Source organism: Garra rufa, chromosome 9 (assembly GCF_049309525.1).
Source record: "Garra rufa chromosome 9, GarRuf1.0, whole genome shotgun sequence".
NCBI lineage: Eukaryota > Metazoa > Chordata > Actinopteri > Cypriniformes > Cyprinidae > Garra > Garra rufa.
The window spans coordinates 20780380-20804599 of NC_133369.1; the positions used below are offsets into that span (position 1 = coordinate 20780380).

Here is a 24220-nt window from a genome sequence, read left to right on the forward strand (position 1 = left end):
TTCCGGCTTTAGATCCACTACAGACCCCACGGAGCCTGGACGGACCCACAAACAGCGCTAGCACGGGATACAAACCAAAGCCAAACACTGCGGATTACAGGGTGTTTATCAAGAAGGCGCGTTTTTGGAGACATCCGATGAAAAGTATACGGTAAATATTGGTCTTTGCTAAGAATGCACATTTTATATTTGCTGTAATAATTGCAATAACTGTGTTAGCTTGGTAGCATAGCGTGAGGGGCTCGTATTTGCACTTGGACCTGGAGAGTGGGCTTTCCTGGGCCAATCTGACATGTTGTGTTGGGTTAGATTGTGAATGCGAGGCGTGTTATTATTGTATTGCAGCGTGCTTAGGATTCCCGTATCATTATGAAATTGCTGATAAAAGTCAGCTGTGCACCCTTTTGCAGGACAAATGCTCCTGGCAATGCGAAAGAGACCATACCCAGTAATTTCAAGCCATTCCCAATGTTTTCTTCCTCACGAAACAAGCGTCGTGTGACATTTAACACCAATCTGCATGTTTAATAACCCGGTATAAATATGTCTTGTTCGCTGCTGGATTGTTATGTTGAGTTAAGCGTGTTGTGTTAGTGGCTATGTATTGTTGTCAGACTGTTTCTGTTCACATGGTGAACTGAAAACAATAACAAAAGACAAACAATGCAACCACTTTAGTGAGCAGGCAAGATTTATTATAGTAGCATTTGTGTTATGATGCTTTCTACCAATATGCATCAAGCGCATGTATTTTCACTTAGTGAACACTAGTGTTGGCTATATAGGCAGTTTATAAGGTACAGTAGGCTAGTCACCTGCTTCAGGTAACGTTAGCCTAATATTTCGGATACATGGAGGTTGTGTTTAATATTAATTTAGTTGATAAGTCGTTGAAATGTTGACTGGTTGAGTTTTATCATTCATTATTTCACACAGTGTGTATATATATATATATATATATATATATATATATATATATATATATAAACTCATACTGTAATTCACCAAGGTGAGCAATATGTAAACAACCGTAGCAAATTATTGATTTATTTACCATTTTATTCTTTGTTCTGCTGATTTGTTTGCTCATTTGTGTTAGAAATTGGTAAACGAATCGTACTTTTGAGGCGGTTCTTTCTACTGAATCTGTTCACCCGAATCCCACAACCTAATTAGAACAGTTTTTATGAACACACATACGAAGCCGAATTGATTTAAAAATACAATTTTATAAAAACATGTGAAATCTAAATCTAAACCTTAATGACGTAAACCAATGTTCTCAGCTGATTGGATCGAACTGTTCGAAAGAACCGATTCACGGAAATGACTCACTCGCTGCGCCTAGTGAGTGTACTTGCGCTTCACCTGCTTTTTATGGATGTTGACCAATCATAGCAGCGTTATGCGGTGGGCGGGGCTTCTGTAGGCGTGTGGAATACCTTTGCAGGTATTTTGTAACGTTACGTCATTATAGCACAGGTAGAAGCGCTGAGGAAAGAGTCTGGGTTACATGGAGTTACATGGAAATACACCATGCAGTTCTGGAGTTTACTAAGTTGTGCCAGTGCAGGTACGTTTGGGACTTTGTTATAGTGCTGACATTAATCACGGGCCAATATGTAATGGCAATCATTTATTATTTAAAAGCTGCTCCAAGACAGGAAGAGAGTTTCTAACAGGCATCTTAGGGTTGGAGAGCTCATGTCATGTCATATATATAAAAGCCTGTATAGGTTGAAAACATTAGAGTGTGTACTCACATTGAGGTCAGCTGTAAAACAAAGGGCATTTTTTTCTGCTTCAGGGTGGAGTATGGCCATCTAAAGCCGTATTTCATATTTCCATTGCAAATGTGATCGGAAGAACTCCAGGAGGCTTGGCTTGGTGCAGAGCTGCGCTTGAGGCTATGTTTTTATATGGTGGTGCATATTCACTCAGCTTTAAAAGTCTGTGCTTATACACTAAGCATGTGTGTGTAGCCATTTGAAGTGTCATTTTTAAAGAATGTTTTGGTTTGTATAAAGGTTTACGGAATGATACCTTGATAGTGTCTTTAGCTCCTTGTGCCCTTTTACATGGTGGTTTGGCGTTGTTTATATGTGTGATTTAGTAGGTTTTGTTTTTAAATGTTGTTCGCCATATGTAGGTTATGTGTAATGCATTGCAACATTTGTTTAGGACAAAATTCCTGTGTATTTGACAAGTCTCAACATAGCTTTGGTCCGCTGCAGGTATTGGAATGATCTACCAGGCAGACACAGCGAATGTTGCTTATATGTAAAACAGCATTGATTTGCGTTTTTAAAAACTATACCTATGGTTTTTTTGAGTTTACATTTTTTAGTAACCTTACAACCAACTTGCATTGAAGAATAAAGATGCCATTAAAAGGGGTTTACAGGTTCAATACAATTTTTACCTCAGTTGACATGATTTTAATGCTCTATTTTTTAAAGAGCAAAACAAGGTTATATTGAGACACTTACAATGGAAGTGAATACAGCCAATTGTTGGAGGTTTTAAAGCAGATTATGTATAATGGTTTAAATCCTGTAGATATCTATTTATACAGGCTTTTTGATTTGATTTGATTTGATGTATTGTTCATCTCTATTGTATTGCCTTTAATGTTTACTAAAATCTGAATCATTGTTCCATTGTCAGTCTTGTAATCTGATATTGTCTGATATCGGTGACTGTGATGGTTTGCGTAAATGAATGTTTTGAATGCATGGGTGAATATTTGTATGTTACCATGACTGTCAAGAATTCCATTAAGAAAATTTGGTAAAGCAGATCTGGTTTCTCCTACCTGAAGTGCAGTCCAACCATAGCACTGGAATTGTCAGGTGTATATTAAGCCTGGACATGATAAGTAGAATGTGGATTTATTCAGCTCAGCCAGGCCTCAGGCTCTGTCTCCTCTGGGCTATTCATTAGGGGAATTATCCTGGACTGCTTTTAGGCCGTAGTGTGACATGGTGACATTTTCCCCTGTTATTATTGCTATTGATTGGCAGAGGCCTGCGCTCCTAACTGCTTTAGAACAGCTGAGGGTTTCATTCTGTTATAGTACCGAGTGACAGGGGTCAACACATATAGCAGCGATGAGACATTTCTGTCTGACTGATTTCTTTTTAATGGTGATTTTTACTTTTTGGGAATATATTTCTTGGGAGACAACGTTCTTATAGATGTCACACCATCCAAGATAACACAGAAGCAGTGTTATTTTAGTATAATTGATATACTATAGTTTTAGTTAATATTTTGAATTACATTTTATTTTTATATTTTGTTTTCACTTCATTTAATATTAGGTATAGGTTTTAGTAATTTTATGTTTTTATGTATCTACCGATTTATTTATTTATTAGTTTTAGTTTACTTTTTTCTTAGTTTTTATATTTTTAACTAAACTTTAACTTTGCACTGTTTGCAGTTAGCTAAGTAAAAATAAGAATTGTTGACTGGGCACTTTATAAGTTTATAAAGTGATTTTCTTTTTTTCTTTTCAAGTGTTGTTATAGTTTAGTTAATGATGATAACCCTGCAAGTGCAAACAATCAGTCAATGGTATGAAATTTATCTCACAATTCTGACTTTTTAATCTCACAATTCTAACTTTTTATCTCACAATTCTAACTTTTTTTTCTTGCAATTCTGCCTTTTTTAAATTGAGATATAAACTTGCAATTGTGAGCTATAAAGTCAGAATTGCGAGACAAACTTGAAAGACATCTCGCAATTCTGAGAACATCAGTCTTTTATTCCCCTCAAAATTAGACTTTATAACTTGCAATTGCGAGATATACAGTAAACTGGCATTTGCAAGAAAAACGTCAGAATTGTGAGTTTGTATCATGCAATTCTGAGGAAAAAAAAGTCGCAATAACCTTTTTTTTATGCAGTGGTGAAAACGGGCTTCCATAGATTTGGAACAACTTGAGGCTAAATAAAATGATGACAGAATTGTAATTTTTTGGATGAACTAACCCTTGAAGTCAACAACTGCAAAGCTGGGTCATCTTCCATTGATTTAAAGTCCTCTTACCTTAATCTGCACGTTAAAACTGTACTCAGTTCAGCATCTGTCAGTCAGCAGCAGCGTGATGAGTCTTTATGGCAGTGTCTCAGGCTCAGCGGTGTGACTGCTGAGAGGAGAGATAAGAGGTTAAGAAACGGCCGAATTTGTGCGCCGTAAGCAGAGGGGGGCTTTGAGAAGGGTTTGAACTGATGGATGTCTTTTGTAGATGCTGTCGGGAGGGGTCAATCCTCTCCTCTCTGTCTCTCACTCTCCCTCTTCCTTCTCCCCTGTGGGTTACAAGCCCTCCTCTGCTCTGCCCTGAGTGAAACACACACATCTGTCTCTGTTGTGCACTGTCTTTGACTCTATTTGTACTTGCCTTCAAGAAAAAAGAAAGGATGCAATATTAAGGCTAAGTCCACACGAAGCCAGAGCTTTCCCTATCTGATCTTTTTTCCCCCTCGTCTCAAGAAATATCTGCATCCACACGAAACCACAAAACCGACACAAAACAATGTAGTATACATGCCAGACCATGTGGTCTTACATGTAATTCTGCCACAGAGATACACTAAAAACAGAGAAGAAGACTTGGATTGTGTGCATAAACCATGCGTGCAGAAAATTTACGGATTGGCTGTATACACAAAAACGCAAGGATGTCGTTTTCAGATTTATCCAACCAAAAAATATTGGTTTCACTCTCCCAAAATACTGGATCCATCTGGACGAAAAGCCTATTCGATACTAAATTTATGCGTATACAGCTAAACATGTCTCCGTGTGGATGGGACCTAAAGTTCTGTCATTTTTTTTGGGCTGATTACGGAAAAATGGCATGGCAGATATTAAAATGTAATTCTGTTTTGTATAAATTAGTTAAAAATGCTACTAGTCGGTGTCGGTATCATAAGCATGATAATGCACAGCATAAAAAATGGATATTCATTTTAAATTTGGCTAAAGAATACATAAAACAGTTATGTTAAATAATCAGTGTTTTGAAAAAAAAAAAGTTATAAGGGAGTGAATGGGTAGGCGATATACATGGAAATATGATTTACCGGTAGAAATTTGTCAACTGGTAGAGATTTTTGACTATTGTCAAATAGCTGAGAAAGAAAACACATGTGTAACAGTATATTGTATCCGGCGAGCTCTTAAAGTGATAGCAGTCATTCAAGTTAATCAAACAATAAAAGATTAACGTGACAGTTTTGACATGATATTGACACTAGTGACAAGACTTATGGCATTTCTATGGTATGGACCTTATTTAAAACAAATATAACTGTATTGTGATATCATTACCGTCAAGTAATATTACTCAAGATGACAGCAAATGTGTTTAAATGTAAAAATTGTACTAATACAGATAATTAGTATATAAAACAGATATATATTGTGTATTAGGGCTAGGTAAAAAATATTGATTCTCCGATTTTAATCGATCTTCACTTTAACGCAACGATATCGATTCGGGAAATCCCCGAATCGATTCTTAATGCGCGTGCTTCAGATTCACGGAAGAGGATATGAATATTCACCTCTCCTGAAGGTGTCACCATCAGCTGCTTTTTTTTGCAGAAAAATCTGGTGATCAAAAATGATTAGGCTGTAGTTAAGAACTGTTAGTTTTATGGACAGTTAGAATGTTTTGTATTATGATTGGCCTGTTTTGAATTTAGAAAAATGTTTTTTTTCTTAAACATGTTTGAAGTTCTTAATAGATTTCACTGTTGCACATTTACAGTCTTTTTATTTTTTTTACAGTAATGTGCATTTTGCAGTTTGTTTACATGGTGCACAATGAATGCACATATTTATGACTTCTTGTTACAGTGTTCATTTAAAATAAAAGTTGTTTAAAATTAATAACTGTGTGCACCCTATTATTAATGTAGATGTGTATTTCAGTAATAAAGTTAAGTAGGAGAGTTTCAGTTACCAGCATTTATATCAAAATATGGATCCCATGTCTGCAAAACTAACATTTTAAATGAAATATTGATAGCTAATCGATATCGAATCGAAACCATAAAAATAAGAATCGAATCGCCGAATTGGTCACAATACCCAGCCCTATTGTGCATCCCTCAAACATTATGTAGATAGATCTTCCAATGCAACGTCTTATTTGCTTTCATCTTGAATGGCAAGTACTGGAAAAGATTTGATTGAGGATGTTTACATTGAGAAAGATATTTTCCAAACAGCTGAATTGCTCTTTTGGCATTACATTTTTGTACAGTTTCCAATCTTAGTTTTAACTTTATTTCCTAGATTTATTCTTTGTATAAAATGCTTTGGGTGTCACAATAGCTTGGCACCAGCGTTTCATAATAGCAACTGATGTTCTCAGAAATCTTGTGCAAGATCATTGGCTGTTATTCAATAAGCAATAAAGGCATCATTGATATATAGTTTTATGTTGTTTTTAATATTTTATGGGGGGAAAATCAATGTAAAACCAGCTCTTGATGAAAGTTAGTTGCATAGTTTCTAGTTGGTCCAAGTTGGTCATTAATGTGTGGAGTAGATGGTTGGAAGGGCTGAAAGGTGGACCACCTTGTTCCATCAACAAACCAGCTATGTTCCAAAATCCATTTAAGATGGTATAAAATGATTTTTCCTCACACAGCACAGAATGTTTTTTTGTCTTATGTTTATTTACTGAGGCATTTCTGTCCTGTTGAAAACATTGCCATATCGTGACTGGCAGTTTTTGGAATTGTACACTGTCTCGACTTGGTGTGATGAATCAATGAGGAGATTATGTGAACGATAACATCTCGGCCTCTTCTCCTGCTCTCACGCTGACAAATACCTGTCAATCTTACCGTCAGGCCTGGAGCTACAGCACAGCCTATCACAATAGACGAATGCTCCCCGCTTGTGCTCATTTGTGACAATTTTGCGATCCTCTCTGTTCTCGATGAAGGATGGCTCCAGTGTTTGCTGTCTGGTTTTCACAATTACTGTCTGTTTTTCTTCTGTTTTCCTCGGTTGTGCTGTGTGAGGTTTAGGTAGATTGCCAGTTTGATAGCTGCCTGTGTTTATGAGAAGATCTCACTGGTGTTAACTCTAAAGTGGAACATAAGTTATAAAGTGAAACTTGGTAGCTGGCAGAGAACAACAAACCAGACTTTGTAGTTTTATAGGTTTTGTAGAGTACCGCAATGACCTTTGAATTAAATGCAGTCTTATTTATACCTCCATTTTGCAGCAATCCATCACAGAATTACAAAGTCTGACTGGCTTTTGTTTATTCACCTTTTCAGTGGAATGGAGTGTGAGATTCTAATGCTTCCAACAGCTGAAATCCACTGCATTCCAGTCAGAGCGCAGTCAAATTCAGCATCTACAATGAAAAGATTATCCAGTATTCCCCGTTTAATGAGACAGACTTTTCAGCAGTTCTGATTGTCACTCAGCCTCTGGCTGACCTGCAGTGGGCTCAAGATGACCTCATTCTGAGCTTTTTGCATTGCACTGTCCTTTCTGTGTGCCATAGTTTCATGATAATGGTCCCTGGATATTATTCTATTCTATTCTATTCTATTCTATTCTATTCTATTCTATTCTATTCTATTCTATTCTATTCTATTGTGTTCTACCCTAAGTCAGACATAAACATTTAGTTCATTTTGTTTAATGATCCCTAGGCAGAATTCTATTCTACTCTATTTTATACTGTTTTATTCTATTCTAGACACAAACATTTCATATTCAGTTTTATAGTAATGATCCTGGACAGAACATTATTGTACAAATAATTGTATTCTACATACAAAAATGATTTTGTGCTAGTGAAATCTGAATTCTATTTTGCTTTATTTCAAACAAACTTTACAAACTTTATTCCAGAAACAAAATGATTTTATGTTTTAGTTTAAGTTTTTGACCCCTTCGCAAAGTTTTATTCTATTATATTCTAGACCCAAACATTTCCTTTTTTGTTAATAATCCCTGTACAGAATATTATTCTATTCTAGTCTGGTCTATTCCAGACACAAAATGATTATATATTTAGTTTTAAGTTATTGACCCCTTTATTCTATTCTATTCTATTCTATTCTATTCTATTCTATTCTATTCTATTCCAGACACAAACTTATTTTTCATTTTCAGTTTTATGGTAATCATCCTGGACAGAATAGTATTCTATTCTAGTCTGGTCTATTCCAGACACAAAATGATTCTATGTTTAGTTAGGTTATTGACCCCTTCACATTCTATTCTATAAACATTTTTTTTTTCATGTTCAGTTTTATGGTAATGATTCTGGACAGAACAGTATTATATTCTGTTCTATTCTCTGGTCTATTCCAGACACAAAATGATTCTATGTTTAGTTCTAATTTATTGACCCTTTCACTAAATTCTATTCTATTCTATTCTATTTTATTCTATTCTATTCCAGACACAAACTTATTTCTCATGTTCAGTTTTATGATAATGATCTTGTCAAGATCAGTATTCTATTTTAGTCTGGTCTTTTATAGACTTAAAATATTCTATGTTTAGTTTCTATTCTATTCTATTCTATTCTCTGGTCTATTCCAGACACAAAATGATTCTATGTTTAGTTTTAAGTTATTGACTTCTTCACTAAATTCTATTCTATTCTATTCTATTTCAGACACAAACTTATTTCTCATGTTCCGTTTTTAGTCTGGTCTATTCAATACACAAAATGATTCTAAGTTTAGTTTTTATTGACAAGTTAGTGACCCCTTCAGAAAATTCTATTCTATTCTATTCCAGAACAAAAAATATAAACCTTGAAAAACTCTGAGATTACTTTGAGTGCAGTTTTGTTTTCATTTTCTTTTCATGTTTTGTGCTACATATTTACTATTTTAGTTAGGAAGCTCAGTTACATCATAGTCATGAACCATGATTTACCATTGGCTAGTAAAGAGTAGTTTCACTAGCATATAGATAACCTCACAACAAAGACATGGACTAAAAGCCACAAATATCTTAACAGCTTTTTTATGGAGGACATTTTTGTTGCCATCAGTTTAGTTTGAGTTGGGTTTTACTTCTGGTGTTTCTAGTGTCAGTCTTTTGTCAGGTTTAGTAGCTGTAATATTCTGCTTTGTTTTTTTTGTTTTTTTTTTTGTTCAGTGATTGTGGTTATTTCAGATGCATGTAACTTTTATTGAGTTGATTGTAGTTGAACGTGTAGATTTCCAGGGTAGTTGACAGCTAGAGGGCCCTCTAAACTCACACTGGTACACATGCACACACAAACAGTACTTTAACATACAGTACCAGTTTCGATTCTTTCTGAAACTATATAAACTCTAACACGATTTTGTTATTTTTTGCAGATATTTCAAGGATATCATATTATGCAGGTAAGACAACCTCTTATACTCTCTCTCTCTCTCTCTCTCTCTTTCTCTCTGAAATGGATTTCAAATTGATCGGGGGAAATGTCAACCTAACCTTAATCCACCATTTACTGAATGTGAATTGGGCAGAGCGTGTTCTCCTGTATAAAGCAGATCAGTACATTCTGTTCCAAAGCCTGTTAGCTGCCTTTGGGCAGCCCATATGACAATGGAGCTGAATTTTAATTCCCCCCATAACCAGCTTTTCTCATTTGATGTATTATTCATTTATGTAAAAAAATGCTTTTTAATGCTGTAAGCGTTTGAGTTTGGATTATAGCTGTAATTTTAGGTTGGTGATCACACTTTTTTTGTTTTCAATTTAGGACATTGAGGGAATGTTGTTCAAATCTAGATGTGTAGTTCACTGGTACATCCTCAATTCATTCATCGTTTTATAAGGAGCTGGAACATTGTCCAGTCACATTCACATTCAAGATGCCTAACCAATCAGTCGATGTTTCATATTTTCAATCTTGATTCTTTCCATCGCCAAAGGCATTACTGTTGGAGGGAAGGAGGGCCTTTTTAGACAGTAGGGTTCCTGTGTGTCTGTATGGCATCTATGGAGACCATTATTAAGCACAAAATGGGGCCTATTAGCTGATATTCGAGAATGCGGTTAGTATAGCAGGAAGTGACCTGTTTGCCCTCCCTATAGGGAAAGAGTGCTTGGAATGGTAATGAATATCTCTGGCAAACATGGCAAGGTGAAACTGTTAAATAACAGCAAATCATTTTCTGTGTTATGCTTTGCAATCAAACACTAAGTTATGACACAAAATAATGCACAAATAACCTGGTACGAATTAAAGGAGAAGTTCACTTCTAGAACAAAAATGTACAGATAATTTACTCACCCCCTTGTCATCCAAGATGTTCATGTCTTTCTTTCTTCAGCTGATAAGAAACTGTATTTTCTGAGGAAAACATTTCAGGATTTCTCTCAGTATAGTGGACTTCTATGGTGCCAGTGAGTTTGAACTTCTAAAATGTAGTTTCAATGCAGCTTTAAAGGGCTCTAAACGATCCCAGCCTAGGAAGCAGGGTCTTATCTAGTGGTAATGAATATCTCTGGCAAACATGGCAAGGTGAAACTGTTAAATAACAGCAAATCATTTTCTGCGTTATGCTTTGCAATCAAACAGTAAGTTATGACACAAAATGTACAAATGTCCTGGTACAATTTAAAGGAGAAGTTCACTTCTAGAACTAAAATTTACAGATAATTTACTCACCCCCTTGTCATCCAAGATGTTCATGTCTTTCTTTCTTCAGCTGATAAGAAACTGTATTTTCTGAGGACAACATTTCAGGATTTCTCTCCATATAGTGGACTTCTATTGTGCCAGTGAGTTCGTACTTCCAAAATGTAGTTTAAGTGCAGCTTCAAAGGGCTCTAAACGATCCCAGCCGAGGAAGAAGGGTCTTTTCTAGTGAAACGATCTGTCATTTTCTAAACAAATTGACAATTTCTGTACTTTTTAACCTCAAACGCTCGTCTTGTCTAGCTCTGCACATACTCTGTGTATTCCAGTTCAAGACAGTTAGGGTAGGTCAAAAAACTCCCATCTCATTTTCTCCTCCAACTTCGAAATCGTCCTACATCGCTGCGGAAGTACCGACCAAGTGTTTACATGCAAAGAAGATCAAACACCATTTACAAGAAAAGGTAAAACAGTGAAACAGTAAAACAGTAGGACAATTTTGAAGTTGGAGGGGAGAATAAGATGGGAGTTTTCCGACCTTCCCTAACTGTCTTGAAGCGGAATACACAGAGCTAGACAAAACCAGCAAATGAGGTTAAAAAGTATATAAATTGTTTTATTATTTTTTTTTTAAAGAAAATTACCAATCATTTTGTTAGATAAAACCCCTTTTCCTTTTATTAAAAATGCATTTTGGAAGTTCAATCTTCTGGGCACCATGGAAGTCCACTTTATGGAGAGAATCCTGAAATGTTTTCCTGAAAAAACAGAATTTTTTATCAACTGAAGAAAGAAAGACATGAACATCTTGGATGACAAGAGGGTGAGTAAATTATCTGTAAATTTTGATTCTGGAAGTGAACAACTCCTTTAACAGTATGGTTTGTTTATGGTGTGTAAATAATTTTTTTTTCAACCAGTTATAAATTATGCTACATTTTTATTTAGGTTATAGTCCTTTTTCAAATTTTAATTGATACTGTCACACACTTACTTGCTCTTTGTCTCCATTTCTGCCTTATATTTCAACCCATTTTAGCAAAACTTCTAATATAGACAGATTGCAGTGTCCCTACAGGCAGAATTATAGTAAATATCTAATGTAATTTCCCATAGATGTAGTAAACCAGACAGAACAAGGACTTAACTGTACTTACTAAGCTGAAATGGCATGTATGGGATTACACAAAAGTTCCAAAATATTTCTTCTTCTTATGCAAGTTAGCCAATCGCCACTCAAGTTAGCCAATCGCAAAGCTCGGTGATGCACTCATTTGCAGCTGTTTCATCATTTATTTATGTGCATCTCTGCAAGTATGGGCTGTTGTCAAAAACAGGAAACCAATTTCCTTCCTTGAGCCTTTGTCAGGTAGCTGACGGACATTCCTTCAGTCCCTCTCCACATGAATCTCCACGAGCAGCCCACAGATATCCTCTTAGTGAAGCATATAACATTTCTACCATCCTTCATAAGGTGATTAGGGGTTCCTAGAAACGATAATGCTTTGTATTTAAATATGCAACACAATGCCGAGAACGCAAACAGAAGCCGGACCGCCCAGCTAAATAATCCTGGTCAAACCCACACCCTGAAAAACCTGATCGGCCACTTCTTTTGGCTCGGTGGTCTGTGTTTTGTAAACACCAGCTGCTCAGCCAATAGCAGTTGGTTTCACAGAGCTCATTAGCATATTTAAAGAGGCCCCTCCTCTTATTTCACTTGGCCTGATTCTTTCTCTACTCTCTCATCCCTCCCTTGTACGCACACTTTCTCTCCTCACACACTGTGCCGGATTGTGACAATTACACACGCCGTCAACGCAGCGTCTCTCTTAATCTGGATGAACTTCAGAAAGGCAGCTAAAAGGAAGCGTTTTAGCATGTGAGGATTATTCTAGTCGACATTTCTGCTTTTGTTCCAGCCTCGGCTGCTGCATCCGTTCTTTGGATTACTCCGGACAGCTGTGGGATTTCCCTGTCACTTCTGGATCTTTTTCCACTGCGCTTGCTGGTGGTTTTCAAAAAGCGCTTTTAAAGGAAGCAAGGCCAGCACAAATCTACCTGCCACCCTCATTATTGGTCCCACTTAATGTTTTCGCACTCCTGGATTGCATCTTCGGTCAGCTGACCAGTCACCTTCCTGCGACCTCACACCACGCCTCGTCCCAGGCCTCTGAGGGCCATCCCCGGTGGCCTGGTCACAGTGCGTTGCGGTGGGCCGGGGTCACCCCCTGCTCCCTATGACTCTGCCAGGGAGTTGGAGAGCCGCTGGGCCTGGGAGAGAGACGAGAGCGGAGGCCAGCGGAGGATGGAGAGCAGCGGCTGCAGTCCTTTTCCTCTGTGCTGGGCACGAGGAGCCTGTGTCTACTCCTACCCTCCCCCTCTGCCAAGTATGTCACCCAGATACAGCACTGCAACCCGCTTCCAGAAAACCTCCACGATAATGTTTCACGCTCGATCTGTCTTCCAGGATGTGGTGTATTGATTTAATGGCGGTTTAGGAGAAATGAAAGGTGTAGGAGTTCTGAAATGACCTCTCGGTGGATTTCGCCTCTAGATTTCTACTACATTCCTTTATGGTGGTGTTGAATTGGGGTTAGTTTAATATCTCGGCAGGTGACTGCTAGCACATCATCTATATTAGTAGGGCTGTGGCGTTTCAATTTTACATTACTCACAATATTGCATCAGTGCTGCAGGTTCTTGTATCAGAAGTTTTATTCTGTCAGTCTTTTTTTTTCTCATGTATGGTGAAGTATCAGTTATGATGGTCAGGTCAACCCATTTGACCTGATTTTTGATTTACATTTTTAATCAATGTGCCGTATCATACCACCATATAGAAAATATTATTTTACCATATGGGTTACACTGCTGGGTTACACAAGTTTTCGGGTCGATACGATTTTTACAAATATTTATTTATAAAATATACACTACCAGTCAAAAGTTTTGAACAGTAAGATTTTTATGATTTAAATGTATTTATTTGATCCAAAATACAGCAAAAGCTGTAATATTGTGAAATAATTTTGCCATAGCTAAATTTTCAGCATCATTACTTTAGTCTTCAGTGTCACATGATCCTTCAGAAATCATTCTAATATGCTGATTTGCTATTCAAGAAACATTATTTATTGTTATTATTAATAACAACAGTATTTAAAATAGTTGAGTACATTTTTTTTCTCCAGGATTCTATGATGAATAGAAAGATCAGAAGATTAGCATTTATTTGAAATAAAAAAGCTTTTGTAAAAATTCAAAAGCTTGGAATCAATTCAATGTTTATTTATTTATTTTATTTATTTATTGGAAAGAAATTATAGAAATTAATACTTTTATTTAGATAAAATATATTGTATTGAAGAATATATTGTGTAATATATTAAAATTAAAAGAACAGTTACTTTAAATAGTAAAAAGTATTTCAAAATGTTACTGTTTTGCTGTACTTTGGATCAAATAAATGCAGGTTTGGTGAGCAGAAGAGACTAAAAAGCATTACAAATCTTACTGTTCAAAAACTTTTGACTGGTTGTGTATTTCTCTTATGCTGCATTTAAATGATCAAAAATTCTGTAAAATGGTAATATTTTGAAATATTATTACCATGTTTTCCAAATTAATAGATTTTAAAATGTAATTTATTCCTGTGATGGCAAAACGTAATTGTCAGCAACCATTACTCCAGTCTTCGGTTACACGTGATCCTTCAGAATTCATTTTAATAGGCTGATTTGGTGCTCCAGAAACAATTTATTATTATTATTATTATTATTATTGAAGATGTTAACAGTTGTGCTGCTTAATATTTCTGTTGAAATCATGGTAAAAAATTTTTTAGGATTATTTCATAAGTAGAAAGTTCAAAAGAACAGTATTTATTTCAGATAAAATCTTTTGTAACAGAGGTATTTAATCAAAAATAGAAGAAAAGGACTGCAATCATGATTTTATTCCTAATTTTGTATGTTGCCTAGCCTACATATAGCATGCATCGAGTTCTGGACAAAAAAAGAATACGAGTCTCAGATGATTTCTTAATAGACTTTAGATTTGAATTAACGTGTGTCAAGCTGATATGAGTCTCGTTAATGTTTTATTCACTTACAAAAGACTATTTTTACTTGCATTTGCCTGCGGATGAGTGGGCTTATGTTTCCTTTTCTTCGTTCCAAAAGTTGCTGATTTATACTGTTATCCTGTGTGCTAATCTAGCTAAAGTTTTTCAAATCGGCTTGTTTCTCTCAATTATTTATTATTTTTTAATATAGATGCTTTCAATGAAAACCATCCCCACTAAAGGATCTCTTCTGTAATATAGGGCTGAGATTTCAACTCTCTGTCTAAGAGCTCCAGCTCATTAGGCTGAGTTTAATGAACAATCAGAGAGCGGCTGTCAGCCTGATTATCTGTCCGCTGACATCAGTGCAAGAGCAGTCATGTAGGTGGAGTGTAGCTTCATTACTGAGGGGTGAATTCCCATCGGAGCTTAGCTGAGAGTGTGTGTGTGTGTGTGTGTGTGTGTGGGAAGCTTGGCACATACTGAATATAAAATATACTGATAATTATTGTCAGAGGGAGTTACTGTGAATTTCATTGAGGGGATAATGAATGGTACTTATTTAATTTAATTTAATTTAATTTTATTTTATTTGCCAGTATTAGCTTTCCTATACGGACTCATCTGAGATTACTTCGTGTTTCTAGCTGAGTTGAACCAATCTCAGCTATAATTTTTTGTAATTGGAGATTATATGACTTGGTTAATTAATACACCAAAGGCACACAGCCTGACAGCTACTTTCGATGCTTTTTCACATTTTCGCCTTTGCAGTTTCGCCCTATTTCACATAGGGATTGCAAATCACAGCCCACCGCAAACCGTTGTGCATTTTTTCTTTAGAATGTAAATTCTAGTTTTATCGTTTTATCATAAACGCAGTGTGTTAAACTCATTCCTACCCCATGTGAGCATCCTTTTGTTTCTTCTCTGACCGTCCGGGCCAAATAGATGAAATCAGATTTCCTGCACGGCTTGCTTGTCTCCACCGCAATCAGTGTGTTTCCTTTTCCGTGCATCAAATACAGGTTTTATAGCCATTAAAAGATGAGAATTAACAATGTGGAGGAAGAATGACAGATACAGTAGCTGTAAAGTGTAATGTGCATAAAACGACTGGAAAACTGACATTCTCTATAAGCCAGGAACAAAGAAATGAGGACACAGAGAGCAATGACAAGGCAAAAGTCTTGTCCACGATATTAGATCTAATAGGCCAAAGAAATGTCAGATTCTCTCTTTACTTTTTAATTCTTTTCAGCTTCTGTCAGTAGAGAAATTGAGCGTGGAATCGGTATAAACTGTTCCAGAGGCACAGAACCATCCAATTTTTACTTGTGCCTGTGCATTTGCTGCAAAGAATGTGTATGCCTGCTTGAGGCCGTTGGAGTCTTCTTGAGAGCACGAATCCTCTACCCATGTATCTGTGCAGAATTACCCCGTGAAAAAAGCCCCTCCAGTCGTCTTCTCAGTTTAACGTATAGCTGTGGAGGAAGCAGAGAAAAAGACGTTAAGTGAGAAAGAGACATTGAGAGAGACCACTCTCACTATCAGATGTCTCCGCTTGCGTTTCTTGAGCTCAGATACAGGAGCTTTTTGTGTGGTGTCCAGTCTCCCTGGCGGAGAGTGAGCTCTTTGAAAAGACCATTGACTGCTGGGCGAAAGATAAGGTAAAGGCAGCGCATGTGTACTGCCAGATAAAATGACTACGACACTGATATGTCTAAGCAGTGTCTTCACTTTTATCTGAATGATGGTTTTTAGCAATCGTTTTTAGAATGTTTGCTTTTTTGTTTTGTGTTTGGTTTGTTTTGGCTTCTGTTGCAGGCTTAGTTTTGTGTGTTTTGCTTTTCTTTGCTTGGTCTTACTTTTTTGTATTGCTTTGTTTTATTTTATTTATTTATTTTTTGCTTTGGAAAAATAATTGCTTTTGTTTTTATTTTGGTTTGTTTTGTCTCTGATTTTGTTTATGTGTTTTGTTTTGCTTTGCTTTGCCTTTATTTTTTGTCTGTTTACTTTGGCATGAATGTTTGCTTTTGTTTTGTTTGTTTTTTCTTTTGTCTTTGTTTCTAATTTTACTTTTGTGGGTGTTTTGCTTTGCTTTCTCTTTTATTTTTTGGCTTGTTTTGTTGCATTTATTTTTTCTTTTGCTTTGCTTTGGCAAGAATATTTGCTTTTGTTTTGTGTTTGTTTTGTTGCAGGTTTTGATTTTGTGTGTGTTTTACTCGTCTTGTCTTTGCTTTGTCTTTCTTTTTTGTCTTTTGTTTGTTTTGTAAGAATGTTTGCTTTTGTTTTGTGTTTTTTTATTGTTTTTGGTTTGGTTTGTTTTGTCTCTGGTTTGTTTTCTGTGTGCTGCTCTTTGCTTTTCTTTGTTTTTTGTCTTCTTTTGTTTCTTGGTTTGCTTTTTGTTTGGTTTGTTTTTTGTTTTTTGAATTGTTTTGTTTCTTGTTTTGTTTTTGTGTGTTTTGCTTTTCTTTGCTTTCTCTTTCGTTTTAGGCTTGTTTTGTTGTATTTAGTTTTTTTTTTGCTTTGCTTTCAAGAATCTTTGCTTTTTGTTTGGTTTGTTTCTGGTTTTTGTTGCATTTGTTTTGCTTTGGAATGTTCACTTTCTTTTGTTTGGTTTGTTCTTTTTTGTTTGGTTTTCTTTGTCCCTGGTTTTGTTTTTGTGTGGGTTTTGCTTTTCTTTTCATTTCTTTGACTTGTCTTTGTTTGTGTTTCTTTTTTTTTTTTTTGCTGTTTGTTTGGTTTGGTTTGGTTTGGTTTTGTTTCTGGGTTTGTGTGTGTTTTGCTTTGTCTTTTGTTTTTTGTCTTGTTTTATTTTTATTTTTTGCTTTGCTTTGTCAGGAATATTTGCTTTTGTTTTGTTTGTTTCTGTTTTTGTGGCAGATTTTGATTTTGTGTGTGTTTTACTTGTCTTTGCTGTTTTGCATTGGTAAGAATGTTTTGTTTGTTTGCTTTTTTTTTTTTTTTTTTTTGGTTTGGTTTGTTTTGTCTCTGGTTTGTTTTTTGTGTCTTCTGCTCTTCTTTGCTTTTCTTAGTTTTTTGCCTTCTTTTGTTTCTTGGTTTGCTTTTGTTTTGTTTGGTTTGATTTTTTTTGTATTGTTTCTTGTTTTTGTGTGCTTTGCTTTTCTTTGCTTTCTCTTTCGTTTTAGGCTTGTTTTGTTGTATTTTTTTTTTTCTTTGCTTTGCTTTGGCAAGAATCTTTGCTTTTGTTTGGTTTGTTTCTGGTTTTTGATGCATTTTGTTGAATTTATCTTTGCTTTGTCTGTCTTTTTTGTCGTTTTGTTTTATTTTGTTTTGCTTTGGAATGTTCACTTTCTTTTGTTTTTTTTTATCCCTGGTTTTGTTTTTGTGTGTGTTTTGCTTTTCTTTTCTTTTTCTTTTCTTTTCTTTGCTTTTTGTCTTCTTTTGCTTTACTATGGCAAGAATGTTTGCTTTTGTTTTGTGTTCATTTGGTTTTGTTTTGTTTCTGGGTTTGTGTGTGTTTTGCTTTGTCTTTCTTTTTTGTCTTGTTTTATTTATTATTTTTTTTGCCTTGCTTTGGCAAAAATGTTTGCTTTTGTTTTGTGTTGGTTATGTTTTGCTTCTGGTTTTTGTTGCATGTTTTATTTTTGTGTGTGCTTTGCTTTGAATTGTGTTTATTTTTTGTCTCGTTTTATTATTTGTTTATTTACTTATTGCTTTGTTTTGGCAAGAAAATTATTTTTTGGTATTTGTTTGGTGTTTTTGTTTTGACATTTGGTTTGTTTGCTTGGCTTTGGCTTTGACTTATAGCGTAGATTATGTTGTGATCAGAGTGCCTAAGATCTGTCTCATCGAATGCAATATTTTTTTGAGCCACTATCAGTTAATAAAAAAATAAAAAGAAACTAAATATTTTGGAGGTACATATTATAATCATTCAGGCTACTGGATGACTGAGATTTTGGAAAATCCTACCAAAGGCAATGAGTACAATAACAAAGCTTCTCTCTTGCCTGTGGTTCAGTCAAGGACGTTCATGTGAATAATCTAATGCACAGTGAATGAACGACCGTTCAGTCATTTCTTATGTCATTCATTGTAATGTCACCGGATCTATTTCCTCTATGGAAATAGCACAGCTAAATATAATACTCTCAGGTGTTACTGTGCAAGCCATATTTAGTGTCAGGATTCATAATGTTTTAGGATCAAGCAAAAGATCTGAGTTGAGTGCTCAGTTGGCTTACTAGCTTATGAAGGCCAACTCTGTTGTCCAAGAAGATATTCAAAGCTAAGATATTTCCTCTCATATATCTTTTCAAACTGAATTTACAGAAACTAGAACAGTCAATATAATAAAATCATTAAGCCAACAGTTGAAACGGAAGTTGCAATGATCTTGACTTCACTATTGTGACATATATCCAAATGAAATGGTTTCTGAAATGAGAAAAATGTAAAACAGGATTTAATTGGGTCCATCAGGAATTGATTGGATCGTTGGATCATTGTCACTCGCCTTTGCTGCAATCTCATGTGAGTGACAGGTTTTCCCGTCCTTGCACTAAGAGGGAGGGGAACTTGTTTTGATTAAAGGATTAAAAAGATTTTTTTTATTTGCACAAAGTATACTAAACGCAAAATTATTTAATAGTTATTTATTATTGTATAGTGATAAATATATAAAAGCATATAATATATATAAATGTACTTAAGTAAAACAAGTTGAGTTCACAATTCAACTTAAAATATGATACCCCTGATTTGTCAGTAGCTTAGCATCTTAAGCAATCTTTTCTCTCTGCTTACAATAAACAATGGGCTTAAAAAGTCATAACCTAGCCAAACAAGCTGCTGCAATGTGTCTGTGTTGTACATGTTTAAAACATGTAAAAACATCATTTTGAGGTTTTATTATGTCATTGCTTTATGCTAAAATTTGATTGTACTGTAAATGCAAAGCTCCAGTGTTTTCACTCAGATATGTGTGTGAACTCCTCCTCCTCCTGGCCAAGGTCCCGTTTAACCACGTGTGTTTACTTGTGGGCGAGTTCAGTCGTGTGTGTGTTTGTAGTCCGGCGCGAGTGCTTGCGGTCTGTCAGCTGGTTTAACCCGAGTGTTGTGATTTTAGAGCTGTTGAATTCAGGTCTTTGACTCATGGCCGTCTTGTCAGGAAGTGTTGTGTATTCTCCTGGCCTCCTCAGGACAAGCAGACAGGAACTGGATCGCTGGTTACATGAAGCATGGGCCAGTCTGGACACATTATGATAAGCAGGATATGATGTCACACAGAGGAAGCTACTAAAATGTATTGTCCGTTTGAATATATGTGAGAGGGCAGTTATGTCTGAAATGTGTACCAAAGGACTGACAGTAGTGACTATGGATTTTACGGTTTCTTGACGTCCTTCGGACTCAACAGAGTGCCCGTGTGCTTTGAACTTAAGTTGCTTTCGCAGGCTCATCGTTTGTGTTTTTAGAGGGCCGTTTAAGCCCTGAACTATTGAGATCCACGCTGGCGTGTACCTGCTGGCCCTTCTTCAGAAAAGGTAGGAGAGCAGCTCTAAAAACTAAAAACTGGCATAAAATGTGTTCTACAAGCTTACCGGTTGTTTCACACTGATTTCGTTTCCTGTTTGCCAAGTTTATTGTGTAGGTGACATACTTTTTTGAATTATTTGTAGATAAGATGAAGGTGTGGAATACTTGATTCTGATTGGTCAATATGATCAGTGTCCAGTGCAACTGATCACTCATCTGCTTCATTCAGGGTTTATTTTACAATAGGCCTATCATCACCTTTACGCTAAGATCTTCATCATCTAACCTCGTAATAGAGCAGTAGACACATCGTGGGAATGTTTTGGGCTGATTTAGCTGACATGAAACAGCCATTGTTGTGTTGACCTTGCAACTCTGGAATGCTATAGTTTGCCATCATGGATTGTTGTACTTGAAGCTCTTCTGCCAGAATATCTGACACTATGATAGTCCCGAAGGCCACTCGTCTGGCATGCTTGCAGGAGACATCTGTCCGTCTGAAGTGTTAGTGTCTGGACCTCTTCCTTTACTTCCTCTCAGGAGTCCAACCTCCTGTTAGTGGCTGCAGCATCCTGTTGTATATTTTGTTTTGACAGTTGAATATCGAGCTGATCAGACGGTCTTCTTTATCAGTGTGGATTCAAAGTCTTGGGATTGCCTTGTTGCCTCAGTTGTTGTGTTCAGATGACATCTCTGAACTAACTTGATCGAGAGCTTTCATTGTCCTGTCAGTGTGTTTTGATTCATCTGTGCACTCTGCAGTAGAAATGAATGTTTGTGCTCTGATTAATGTGTTTTTCTTTTTGTTCCAAACAAGAATATTTCCTTATACAGTGATCTGATTAGTGGATGATGTGACAAAAATCGTATATCATGATCTGAATAATTTTATTTCACTGTAACAATATATATCACAGTAGAGTTCTTTTTTCTTTAAATAAGGTCTTTATGATATCAAAAGTTTTGATACTTATATATTTATCATATTTCATTATTCAGATTGCATTTCTTTAATGCCTAAGTGACAATTTCATGTTCTCCTCAGAATATGACGGACAGTTAGCACCCACCAAAGCCATGGCAGCGGCTTACCTGGACCCCAACCTGTCCCATGCCCTGAACCAGGGGGTCAAGCCTCGCTTCAGCGCAGGGATGGAGCGGACGGCAGGGCCTCTGGAGCGCGTACTCAGAGTCTTCCACTACTTCGAGAGCAGTAGTGAACCCTGCACCTGGGCCAGCAACATCCGACACGGGGATTCAACCGATGTCAGGGTGAGTCTGGAGATCAGATGGGTGACCCTCTTAATGTTCTCCAGGATATAGAATATCATATCGGACCATATCAGTTGTAGCCAAGAGAAGAGAAATGCATTGTCATTGTTCTTATATTTTTGGCCAGTATTGAGGCTTGTATCAGACTTTTTGTTTTTTACTTGCTCTGTTTAAATGGAAGGTATCCATGTTTTCTATTATAATGTTTTAATACACATCCAGAGTTCTATCTGCGAGCTTTTTTCTATTATCTTTTCAAAAACCTAAATTAATAACAAACTAATAAGAGACTTGTTACAGTCAAATTGCTAAAAAAAAATCATTCATCATTATTAAAAGCAAACAGATGACACAATATTTTTGGTAAAATATAATTATTGCCTATTTTTTTTGCTTTATCAACTGTTTTATCAATTGCTTCATTGTTAAAAGATTAGTCTAATTCCAGAATCAAAACTTCCTGACGATTTACTCACCCCCATGTTCATGTCTATTCATCTTCAGTCAAAAAGTAATGAAGCTTTTTAAGGAAAACATTCCAGGATTTTTTTCTCCATATAATGGGTTGAAGGTCCAAATGACAGTTTCAGTGCTACTTCACAGGGCTCTATCTGATCCCAGTCAAAGATTAAGAGTCTTATTTAGTGAAACAATCGCAAAAAATAAAAATGTATATACTCTTTTATCACAAATGCTCATCTTGCAGTAGGTCTGCAATGTATTGAAGTCTATCTGATTTTCTCCTCCAAATTCTAAATCGTCCGACATTGTTGTTTTACCTTTTTTTGTTGTTAAGGGTGTTTGATTTAGTCTTTGCATTTTTGCTTTGTAAACACTGGCTTGGTACTTCCGTCACATACAACCTTTCCAACATGACTACATAATGCGTGAAGTCATGGACGCAGAGCTAGTGCAAGGCATTTGTGGTTAAAAATTATACTTTTTTTTTTTTTTTTTAATAGAAAATAACTGTTTTACTAGACGAGAACCTTATTCCTCATCTGGGATCGTGTAGAGCCCTTTGAAGCTGTGTTGAAACTGCAATTTGGACCTTCAACCCATTGGCCACTATTAAAGTCCACTATTTGGAAAAAAATCCTGGAATGTTTTCCTTAAAAACCTTAATTTCTTTTCAACTGAGGATAGAAAGACATGAACATCTTGGATGACATGGGAGTGAGTAAATCATTTTTATTCTGGAACTAAACCAATCCTTTATTATAACTATTTTAAGTGACTTTTAAGTTGTGTATTTGTGCTGTTTATTTTTTGTTCTTGAACTTTAGTACAACATTAGTCTGGCAGTTACGCCACAAACATTCCTGTGCAGGACTAAAGAGGACATTTCCTCTGAGCTCCAGGCTTTTCAGCATTATTCAGAATGCAGCTCGCAGTGGCCTAGAACACTCATGGTAAAACCCCCTCAGACAATGGCATGCTACTCTAAATTATTTAATGAGGTTGGTTTTTGAAGCCAAGTAGCCGTACGACTTCAAAGCACATTGTCCTGCTTTCATCCTTCACATGGATGCCATTGTCCCAGTTCTCTGCTGTTTTATGCAGGTTTGCATCTGATGCTTATCTGTCTCATCAGGTCTGAACCTCATCCAAACCTGGCCCAAAGTAAACAGACCAATGCCACAGAAGCATCACATTAACTCAAACTACTTTAAAAAATGAAATAGATTGACGTCTAAAATGAAATCTGAGTTATTGCAGGTGGATTTAGTGTGATAAATCCCTATGATTAAGTCAGGTTTTCTTTTTTTTAAATGTTATTTATTTTTCATATATGTTGTATCTGTAGTCTATGATGTCTGTATAAAGAGATAGAAAAGATAACAGCCATGACATTCATCACACACTAATGTAGCTTATCAGTTCTTGCCTGATGGCTCATGCATTTTGCAATTTGCATAATAAATTAAATAACAGTTTTTCCATCCTGTTAGACATCATATATTATGCCTCAGCAGACTCTCGAACATCCTGCTCTCTCATGGTCTCATCCATCTCCTCTCTCGCCATCGGTCTCTTACATTGATTTGAGCCACAGAACTTACTGACGCATAACATGACACATTCATCAAAGAAGGATTAAACTTAAACTCTTTTGGCTTTGAACCTGTTTTCTTCAGAATATTCTCTGATGTTCTCCGTGAGATGGGTCCTGCTTTTGAATATTTTATAAACTTTATAGAGTACTATATGCCACCACTTAATGCTTGTGTTGTGTGTTGTTTTTCAGGGCATTATACAGAAGATTGTGGACATCCATAAGGTGAGATGTGTGTCCTGCTTTGGTCTGCGCCTGAGCCACCTGAGGACGGGTGAAGTTCATTGGCTCCACCCCGACATGGGCGTGTCTCACGTGAGGGAGCGGTACGAGCACAGCCATCCCCAGGACGACTGGAGGTGAGTCAGTGTCAAATTTTGCCAAATTTGGGATCATTAAATCAAAAGTATGTCAGTACACTTAAATCAAAACATGATATTGACTAGTGTCTGTGAATTTTATGCTGCAGATAGACTATTTAAATATGAATCCTGCTTTGCGTTTCTCTACGTACATGAATGACGCAGACGTGCAGTGTTTTTAACCTCTGCTGCCTCAATATAAGTACATGAACACATAAACAGTCTCTAGAACTGCTGTGAGAGTCACTTCATGTGCATTTTACTATTTCTTTTGAGAAAAACTATAGTCATAAAGGTTTTCACAGCAACCCGTTAAAAT

At 36.2% G+C, this 24220-nt stretch overlaps 1 protein-coding gene across 7 annotated transcripts in view; it reads left to right on the plus strand.

The window, feature by feature from the left end:
* The window catches only part of ptk2ab (protein tyrosine kinase 2ab), an 83228-nt gene continuing 59008 nt past the window's right edge, over nucleotides 1-24220 (plus strand). For 2 of the 7 annotated variants that reach the window (XM_073846998.1, XM_073846999.1), the window contains exons 1-3: nucleotides 12433-13030; nucleotides 21257-21483; nucleotides 23732-23898. In XM_073846998.1, coding sequence (XP_073703099.1) covers nucleotides 12949-13030; nucleotides 21257-21483; nucleotides 23732-23898 — 476 coding nt within the window. In that variant the 5' untranslated portion in view covers nucleotides 12433-12948. Of the gene's footprint in view, nucleotides 152-9369; nucleotides 9397-12431; nucleotides 13031-19827; nucleotides 20220-21256; nucleotides 21484-23731; nucleotides 23899-24220 lie in introns of those variants that run through there. The other 5 variants (XM_073847001.1, XM_073847002.1, XM_073847003.1 and 2 more) reach the window with 4 other exon arrangements.